Source organism: Alternaria triticimaculans (assembly GCF_023758025.1).
Source record: "Alternaria triticimaculans strain BMP 0046 chromosome Unknown scaffold_5, whole genome shotgun sequence".
NCBI lineage: Eukaryota > Fungi > Ascomycota > Dothideomycetes > Pleosporales > Pleosporaceae > Alternaria > Alternaria triticimaculans.
Genome location: NW_026055962.1, coordinates 1065708 through 1076467, shown reverse-complemented (window position 1 = coordinate 1076467; position 10760 = coordinate 1065708). Strand labels below are relative to the sequence as shown.

General features: G+C 53.2%; 1 protein-coding gene across 1 annotated transcript; it reads left to right on the top strand.

Moving 5' to 3' along the window:
* Positions 1–4219: 4219 nt before the first annotated feature.
* Positions 4220–8821, top strand: VPS10 (vacuolar protein sorting/targeting protein PEP1; the record flags this gene model as incomplete). Its single annotated transcript, XM_049365305.1, has 4 exons — positions 4220–4666; positions 4716–4906; positions 4954–8148; positions 8200–8821. 4 exons carry the CDS (start codon positions 4220–4222, stop codon positions 8819–8821), a joined length of 4455 nt encoding a protein of 1484 aa, XP_049223106.1.
* Positions 8822–10760: the final 1939 nt, after the last annotated feature.

The following is a 10760-nucleotide window of genomic DNA, read 5'->3' as shown; positions in this document are numbered from 1 at the left end:
CGTAGCAACATCGCTAAGTTGACGATTATGAGCAATGGGAGCATAGCAATTTCAGGAATACACGATCACTGTGAAGTGGTATCACTGTCACTTCATGTCAGATACGGCCTTTGCTGGAAAGCAGCAGTGTAACATCATTGCGGACCTGGTCATTCTTACCGTCTTCGTCGACTGTTCCGGTGAGCTGCAATAGGGATGCTATCAGATTATAAAAGCTTCCTGGAACTGCGGTAGGAACCGTTGGCTTCACAGGACAAAGACTCGTTATCCAGGCTTCTCACATCTTCGGGCACTTTGCGACAGTACTGACAATGTCTTCTTTAACGATCATAGCAGGATTGCTGATCTTGGCGATGTCGCCCTCCGCCATTTCGGTCTTCGTACCCCCAATTGCTGTCACGTCTACTCTGTCCGAGACCACTACAGTGTCTGACTCTGTATCCTGGTCAAATGCCTCTACCGCGAGCTCGTTCACGGACCCTACACACGCGACAGAGAATCACTCCATCGCTAACACAACGCTGACTTCAATAAAGGGCCAGAAAACAATCACGGGGACGTTCCTCTTGGAACAGGCCACCTCGACCACTCTATCAGGGTCGCCACAATGGACGAATGCTACTGCATCTGGCTACGTCAACACTAGCACCATCATTGGACATGCAAGCATGAGCTCTATTTCTTCAGTACATTCCAGGAATGAAACACTAAGCCTGGTATCTTCGCCACCGGCTATTACAGCTACCAGCACGTTGAATCTCAATTTGTCCAACACGCCCAGCTTGGAAACACTCTTGACGACTAGAACCACACAACAAGAAACATCAGGTTCATCGTCTACCGAATCAGTGGTGCTCTCAGGAAGTCTGAACTCTACTACACTTGATGAGCACTCCTCTTTGGCTTCGGGGACGTCGCATGCTGGCGAGTCCACGATATCCACGACACCCGCCACTCCCCGAATTACCATGACATCGATGCAGGCCCCAATCGCACCTATCGTCTCATACACTATCGGTGGTCAGGTCTTCTCTACGATCATTACAGCTCCATTCGCAGCACCAACGCTAGTGATGATTACGACCGTGACCTTGGGGCAGACTGCAGTTCTGCAGTTTCTCTCCGGGGGCGCAATAGTCACACCTATCCCGATACACATTTCAAATGCACCTACTATGCCGACATTGAACCCCATTGGTTTCGAGATATCTTCTGCATTGACGATGGCGTCACTGCGATGGATGGGTGTGGCGCTAGCTGTGCAAGAATGGAGCCAGAGTAGTATGGATCCAGCAAAGCAAACCGTGGTTGCAGAGGGTGTTAGCGTGTTCATGGAAGAGATGGGCTCGCTCATGGGTCGAACATCCCCAGACGGCGAGGATGACGACGACGATCACCACAAGAGAGATGGCTCATGCACACGGTCTAACAGTGGGCTTCCGTTCATTGGGGATATCTTCAAAACGATTTCGTGCGTTGTTGGCATGGCGTCAGACATTAGTCATACGTTTGGTATGTTGATCAAGGGGGCAATGGACGTTCATACAGCAATTTCGACATCCGCTGTCCAGATGGCGGCTATTGTTGATGTGATCAAGTTCATGGCGAATCCATCCTTGAACACACCACCAGTCACACCACCACTTTCGCTTCCTTCTACAAGCAATGGGCCACATGCTCCTGAGTCTGCACACGCATCCACCTCAATGCCGCTATCGAACTCCGAAATCTCGACTGATACTTCCCGTTCCAGCACTTCGGTATCATCTAGTGTCTCTAGCTCCATGGCTTGTGCTGTGCCAACTCCAGTTATCGGCGCTTTTCCAAGGGAATTGTATGCTAAGAAGCCCTTGTGTCCTCAATTTCAGCCATGCGGTGTTTCCTGTAAAACATGCCTCCAGGATATCTATGTGGAGAGTATGGAAGGATCTGGCGGAGGTATGGCCGATGTCGCATACAACAGGTCGGATACCCTCGACTCAGCGATTTTGGCACAGCTCGATCGTCCGGAGAGTGCTACGGAAGAAGGCATCAGCGCTTTTATGCGTTCCAGATTTGCTGATGCAAAGCATGCATTGGAAACAAATAACGAAGAGCGAGTCTTCGTTCCCCATGGCCACATGGGCACGGAGACTGGGAAAGGCGTTCCGTCTGCGCTATTTCGCAGATACGACCACGCAAAAATGGTACTGGGCTTGGTAAATTTGTACGGATGCACGTCTGTGTTGGTCGTGTCAAAATCTGCAATCTGGTGGTCCCACTTTTGGGAGCTTCCTGGCTTTCTAGCCTTGTATGACGAGGAATCCCCGAGCGATGGATGGTACAATACCTGGGATGAACCATTAGAGGATGAGGAAGAAGGCAAATCGAGTATCTTTCGAACCTACGTGCTCGACGTTTTGGAGTCAACGAAGAGCTGCTCTATCAACGAGGAGCCCAAGAGCTTTTTGAGTCTGGCATGCCACGTCGACAAAGCCTTCGCGGAAGGCGAAGAGCCACGAGTCATCGTTATCACCCCTAGGTCTTTACACGGTTCGGAGCTAGCGTACCCGAATCATATCAACGCCATCCGAAGCGTCCTGAGAGACAACGTCTTCAAAGACGTTAGTGAATATGATGATAACCATGTGGTAATTGTGGCTTATGATCGCGGAATGGGTGAGGATCCAAACGCGAACCCACCCCATGAAGGAGGCGATCCAGAAAAGTATTCGTGGCTGGATGGCAAATTCATGCTACAGTTCGATCCACAACATGAGTCAGACAGGGCTGCATTGGAGTTATGGGCCGAACAGAGTTCGCAGCCCGTTTTCTCTACTCAATGGTCATTCTCACAGACTGTGAGCATCACAACTACAAGCCCACCAACAACTACGCCGAGCGACGTTTATACAACCGACTCGTCTTCTTTCACAACGATCGCGACTCCGCTAGCTTCAGGTGTACCGAGACCCGGTATCAGTGGGATCCCAGGGTGCGCCTACGTGATTGCACAGAATGGACAACGCTGTGTCGAGGATTATTGCAACTGCGGAGGTACCGTGGCTCCCTTGTTGACCATGACCGTAGGCAGTACCCTGGAACTCAACTGCGAATACTCAACCCAACCAGGCTGGAACCGCTGTCCAGGCGACCCAACGGCGTCGCCAAAGTCTACGTCTGCATCGCTTACAACACCGTCTCCAACGCCTAGTCCACTTTATGAACAGGGTATTTGCAGGCTGCATATCAAAGAGTCGACTAGAAGGCGTGGGCCTGCTGAGTTGACTCTGGCTGTGTTCGACAACAGCGGCCATGCTCCACTTTCTTCCAGTCATCACGATGCTATGCGTTTCGGTGATATTGCCGTGATCGAAGGCAGTAAAACGATATTAGGCTATCCAATTGAGGTCCACTTGGGCGAACCGGAATGGTTTGAGGATGTGTATGACTCTCTTAACATTGTCATCACTTTTGGCGATGTCGCGACCGTGTCTTTCCGAGATCAGGATGCATCGAAGTACCCACACTGCAATGTTGGAGGGTGGGATCGCAGTCTTTTTAGTCTCAAAGCGCCCGTAAGTTCATCAACGAGATCTCGTGCATGAGTTGATCGCGAAAGTGTACTGATTATGTGTAGAATCGTCAAGCAGACTGCTTCTGGGCGTGTTGAGTGGCGGAGTTGATCGATCAGGTGGGGCTCGTAGATCCACGGCGAGTGAGCGCGGAGATCAGGCTCATATAGTCGTAGTCGTAGTTGTAGTCACCGAAGCGGAGTTTATGTTTCGAAGACGATTGATGATGAAGTTTGTGGTAGTGCAGTGTTCCACGACTGAGACGTGGGTGAAGGCGCCAGTCGCGTGCTGTTTCCGGCAATAACAGTGACAGGGATGGTGGGTGCGGCGAGAAGCCGCGGAAGCCGTCACGACGCGCGGGAGGGCTGCTTGTGTACGTATCTGTCCAGTTGGCAGCCCATCATCGCGCAACTGCGCCTCACAACCAGGAATTTGTTGCATTCCCCTGCATTGTTTCCTAGCCATTTCTACGCTTTCACTGCAACGTTTGCGCGCCGGTTACGCCTACGCCACCACGGCGCATCGACTGTTTCAGACTGCCAAGCGTCATCGGGGCTGCCATTGCATAGCTTCGAGGCTGTGATTGTTCCCGCAGCCAGCTGTTCTTTCGCTTTGCGCATTCACCAGACCCCATCACACACGTTTACGCTCGCCTCTATGCAACCATGAAATACAACAAGGGCCTCCTGCTGCCCGCCCTGCTGGCACTAGCATCCACCGCCGCCGCGAAGAAAGAGGACCCGCTCGTTGCGGTGACGCCATTCAAAAATGACCTCGTCAACCTCATGTACTTTGACGATTCCGGCGTCGCCTTACTCCAGGAACTCGAGACGGGGAGCATCTGGCGGTCACAGGATGCCGGCAAGGGCTGGGGCAAGATTGACGAGTTGCGCGGACTGGGCATAATCAAGAGCCCGTATGACAACAAGGTCGCGCTGGTCCTGGGCGAGAAGAAGCATTGGATCACGTACGACCGGGGAGACAACTGGGACAGCTTTGAGACGGAGCTTCCGCCATCGCCGCAAGTACCGGTCAACTGGCATGCGCAGGACAACAAGAAGATCATGATCCACGAGATTGAGAACTGCTTCACTGCGCCATGTCTTGGGCGAGTATGTGTTCTATACACTTTGTAGCAACTCAGCGACTGACCCCAACCAGACATACTACACAACCGATGGCTTCAAGTCAGAGCCCAAGGTCCTCGTTGACGACCGCCGCATGTGCCAGTGGGCCAAGGGCGCCGAGCGCTTCCTCGAAGGCAAGGACAAGCACGACGACCGGATACTGTGCATCACAAGAGGCAAATATTCGGATAGGTCAAAGGACTTCAGGCTCCTGATATCCGACGAGTGAGTGGCGACGGCCTAGAACCGCAGGCAACAGCTAACAGGCGCAGTTACTTCAAGAACGAGGAGGAGCCCGTCATGTCCTCCGGCCGGACCGTTCAGGGCATGGCCAACATGGCTGCTGTCAAGGGCTACATCGTCGCCGCCGCCAAAGCCGAGCACTCGAGCGAACTCGCCCTATACGTAACCCAGGACACCGAGACATGGCACCATGCCCAGTTTGGAGACCACAAGATTGAGGAAAACGCATACACCATCCTCGAATCAACCAACTACAGCATACAGGTCGACGTCACGACTTCCAAGTTCGTCGACATGGGCAACCTCTACACAAGTAACTCAAACGGAACACACTTCACCAAAAACGTCGAACACACGAACCGCAACGAGGGTGGCTACGTCGATTTCGAGAAGATCGCCAACATACAGGGTGTCGTTCTGGTCAACACTGTGGACAACTGGAAGGAGGTGGAAAGGTCAGGCCGGGGCAAGAAGCTCAAGTCGCGCATCAGTTTCGATGACGGCAGGTCGTTCGAGAAGCTCACAGTCAAGGGCAAGGACACCGAGTTGCACCTACACTCTGTAACCAACCTGCACAACAGCGGGAGGGTCTTTTCGAGCCCAGCACCCGGTATCGTCATGGGTGTTGGAAACACCGGAGAATACCTGGGCAAGTACACCGACGGCGATCTTTATGTCTCCGACGATGCGGGTCTTACTTGGGAGTTGGCACTCGAGGAGGCGCACAAGTACGAGTTCGGCGACCAGGGCTCCGTTCTAGTAGCCGTATTTGACGAGGGCGACACCGACGAGATCAGGTACTCATTCAAGCACGGACGAAAGGATACCTGGCAGAAGATCAAGCTTGACTACAAGATCCGCGCACGCGAACTCACGACCCTACCTGACTCGACGAGCTTGAAGTTCATGCTGTACGCATCCAAGAAGAAGAAGGAAGGTGGCGGCCGAGAACATGTCATTATCCACCTCGACTTTACTGATATGATGAAGAAGTGCGGCGACAGCGACTTTGATGACGAATGGTCTGTGCGCAAAGATGCGGACGGTGACCCGAGCTGTGTCATGGGCCACAAGCAGTTATTCCGCAGGCGCAAGTGGGACGCCGAGTGCTTCGTTGGTGAGGTCTTCAAAGACCCTACACCAAGCTTCAAGCCATGCGATTGTGATCAGTACAGAGACTACGAATGCGATTTCGGTTTCACACCCACTGGAGAAGGCAAGGAGAAAAAGTGCGAGCCTGACAACACATTCCGCCTACCGAGCGGCGCTTGTGAGGGTGACGCGAAGACATACAAGGGTAAGTCGGGGTGGAGGAAGATACCCGGCGACCAATGCAAGGGCGAAACGGACAGAGACAAGGAAGTTGAGCGCGAATGCGACGACGCAGAGAAGCCACCACCAAAGAGTGATAAGATTACCAGCGAGATCACCAGGTTCAAGGGAGGCGAATTCTTGGAGCAATACTACCTCGAGGGTAACACCCAGAGTGACCCTGAGGGTAATGACCGGGACAAGGACGAAACAGTCGTTATGTTGACCGACGAGCGAACGGCTTACATCACTCACGACCATGGAAAGAAGTGGAAGAAGGCCGTCGATGATGAGGTCGTTCGGATCTATCCTCATCAGTACGACAACAACAGGGTCTACTTCCTAACCGCCGGCAAGAAGTTTTACTACTCTACAGATCGTGGACGTCATGACAGCATCCGCTCTCACCAGGCACCCGTTATGCCCAACAAGGAAAGGCTGCAGATCATGCAATTCCATCCCAAACAGCAGGATTGGATCATCTGGATGGGCGGAAAGAACTGCGACAAGCTTGGTGACAAAGACTGTCATACTGTAGCCTACGTCTCACAGAAGAATGGTGAAGAGGAAAGCTGGGACCCGCTTGTACCTTATGTCAAGAAGTGTGCCTTCGTATGGCGCGAGGCAGGTCGAAGTGTCAAGGAGGAGCAGGTTTTCTGCGAGCAACACACAAACGAGGAGATGAGCGCTCCACTCGAACTCATTTCCAGCGAAGACTGGTTCAAGAAGAAGGATGTCAAGTTCAAGTCTGTTGTAGAATTCGCGACCATGTCCGAGTTCATCGTTGTCGCAACAAAAGCCGATGATGGCACCCTCCACCTGGATGCCAGTCTCGACGCCAACACCTTCGCCGATGCCAAGTTCCCTCCCAAGTTCTTCGACGTCCACCAGACTGCCTACACAGTTCTCGATAGCTCCACTCATGCAGTCTTCCTCCACGTGACAGTCAACCCAGCACAGGACCAGGAGTATGGCTCTATCATCAAGAGCAACAGCAACGGCACGTCTTACGTGATGAGCCTGAGCGCCGTCAACCGGAACACAGAAGGCTATGTCGATTTTGAGAAGATGCAAGGTCTCGAGGGAGTTGCTGTCGCCAACGTCATTGTCAACGTCGATGAAGTCAACAAGGGATCCAAGAAGAAGAAGCAAAGTCGTATCACACACAACGACGGCGCGGACTGGGAAGCTCTGCAAGCACCCGAGAAGGACTCGGAAGGCAAGGCATATGACTGCGACGTTTCGGATAAGAACAAGTGCGGTCTACACATCCATGGATACACCGAACGCGCCGATGCTCGGGAGATGTACTCTTCCCCGACAGCAGTTGGATTGATGCTTGCTGTCGGTAACGTGGGCTCAGAGCTGACCACCTTTGGCGAAGCCAATACGTTCATGACGACCGACGCAGGCATTACCTGGACAGAGATCAAGAAGGGCACCTACGCCTGGGAGTTTGGCGACCAAGGTTCCGTAATCGTCATTGTACGCCGTGGAGAAGACACCGATCACGTCTACTACTCGCTTGACAGCGGTGCAAAGTGGAACCTATACCAGTTCTCTGATCACAAGATGCGCGTCGAAGCCATTACCACCGTGCCCAGCGACACTTCTCTGAACTTCCTCCTTTGGGGCAAGGATAGCAAGGAACTTGTTGCTGTCAACCTTGACTTCTCCGGTCTACCAGAGTTCAGCAAGCCTTGCGAGCTCGACGAAGAGCATCCCACAAGCGGTGATTATGACCTCTGGACCCCACAACATCCTCTACAGCAAGAGGAGCCACAATGTCTTTTCGGCCACGTAGCGCAATACCACCGCAAGAAGAGGGACGCCAAATGCAAGAACGGCCAGCGTATCGACAAGATGCACAAGATCGCCCGAAACTGCTCCTGCACCAGACGGGACTTTGAATGGTAACACCCACTTCTCACTTTTGGCAGGCGACATAAGTTAACATTCAACAGTGCATACAACTACGAACGCGATGCAAGCGGCGACTGCAAGCCTGTTGCCGGTCTTGAACTCCCTGAAGCCTCAGCGGTATGCAAAGACAAGAACGTGAAAGAGTACTACACGGACGTCCGATTCCGCAAGATTCCCCTCTCTACCTGCGAAGGCGGTCGAGAGCTCGACAAGACGGGTGACGTGCAGCCTTGCCCTGGCTTCGAAGAGGACTTCCAGAAGAAGCACGGCATCGGTGGCTTCTCGCTCTTCTTGGCTATCGTCCTTCCTTTTGCTGCCGCAGGTGGTATCGGATATTATGTGTGGAAGCACTGGGACGGCAAGTTCGGTCGCATCCGCCTCGGCGATGGCAATGGAGGTGGAGCGTTCGACTCGGACCAACCATGGGTCAAGTATCCCATCGTCGCTGTATCAGGCCTTGTGGCTGTCATCAGTGCACTACCCCTACTCGTGGGCAGTGTGTGGCGATGGGCGGCTGGCAGAATGGGTGGCGGAGGTGGCTACGGGGGATACGGCAGGACGTATACTTCTAGAAGCAGTTTTGCGCGTGGCAGGGGTGACTACGCGGTTGTCGATCCCGACGAAGGAGAGCTGCTGGGCGATGAGAGTGACGAGGAAGTATAGAGGTCCTGTTATTAGATGATTCAGATGGACATGGGAGACTTGGCATTGGTCATGGTCATGGTTATGCTAGTTGGTTGAAACGATGGGTTTTGGGGGTCGCAGGGTACGATAGGATCGAGTTTGTACATTCTTTGTATCAATCGAGCTGTTTGATGGCTATGTAAATGTAACGCGATATCCTCTTTCTGAAAAGACTACGCATGTTGTTGCAGTGTCAGCTGGAGAGTGCGCAGAGACTCCTGCACAGGCACAACTGCATACCCTGCTTTGGCGGGTTCACGGGTGGCTAAAGCTTATCGCTTTCGTGTCTGTCAAGATGCTGTGCGTCATGAAGAGAGTTTAGTGTGCATCGCGTAGAATTCTCTACCCCAGCCGTTGGGCAGATAGAGTAACGGTACGGTCTTGCGTGGTGCATCGACAATCTAAAGTCCGACATAGAGCGACCCCAACCACGACCATGCTGCTCCACAGTAAAGATCGGAAAATTTGACATTCCCTACCAGTGTTCGCCATAACTCCACATGGTTTCTGCATCGTTGGCTGAGGTAGATTGGATCCTGTAGATCTCCATCTAGTGGCGCGATGGAAACTTCCCCATCCATCTCCAAGCGAGGGATTGGTAGTGTGGTTTCAAGCGCCGCGCCTAATCCCGACTTGTGTGGCCATGATTCGGAGACCAAGCCACGATGCGGCGCACATAGATTGAGGGTCTCAGTGGTCGTCGTCCTGCGACCAGGGCATCCAAACCAATCTGCTGGGCCTTGCTGGACGTGAAGCGCAATTGTTGTCGATGGGCCAAAAGTAGGCCGCGGATCAAACATTGTCATCTTGTTTGTTTCTGACAGCTTTATGCCTCTTTCTTTGACAGGTGAGACTGCTCTTTACAGGTCATGGTTGTTTATGCCGCAGTTCTTGTTGTTCAGGCTGAAGTGGTCTTGTAATTGGTGGTGCGCGGGTGGTGTTTCTTATGCGTGCTATATCTGACATCTCGAAACGGACCCTCGGGTGGTACGAGTCGAGGACGAAACGTTGGGGAACTGGACGCTGTGTTCAAGGCACTACGGCAAGGGCGCACGTCGTGAAGACGCTTCTGCCAGTACTCGGGGTGTGTGGCTACTGCATGGGAATTAGTTATGCACACAGATGCGGTACAATGTGCAGTGTGAAGATTCGTCTGTTCCCAGTCACCGGGTGTGTAACGCCATCAGTTCGTACGAGTCCCCTTAATAAACATTGAAACGCCCCATTCGGATGTGTGGCTCTGGGTGTTTAGTTTCCGGATGGTGGACGGCTTGACACATTGCGGAGAGAGACCATTGTATCGCGTCAAACTATGCACTCTCCACGGTGGCGACTGGATGCACAGAGAGGAAAAGCCGTTGCGGTGCCGAGTGGCTCAGGCATTGACGCGTTCATAGGACGCCACGGCTCTGCTGGCGGTCGTGCATGATCTTTGGACGCGCAGACGGGCCCCTTGGCCGTGCGGACTGTTGTCTGGATTTTCTTGCGTTGAGTGCAGGTTCATGCATCATGTGGGGATTGGCCCTGGGCGCTTGCCTGGTTTGGGTTGTGACGCAGGCCCACGCTGTTTCAGAAGCGGACAGCCAATCAAGCTCGAGTCGGCTAAGGCTGCTCCTTCCCTCTGTGTCAGTCAAACTACCAACGCGGCAGGGGCGAGTGTTTGCATTCAATTTCCGCATCTCCCATTTCAGGAACTCGAAAGCCCGGGAACGGTATTGTGCGACCAACAACGGATTGGTGCGCCCAAATAAATGATTGTTGGCCGTGCAATACAATGTTGGCTATTGGCCAGTTGTCGCTCTACCACGAACAATCTCCCGAGGCGCCCCAATCGTGCGTCGAGGGTCCCTAGGGCCCGCCCTACCCCTGGTTAGCGATTTGATGCAGACCGTCGCGGCTTGGCTACCGGCGCGCAGTA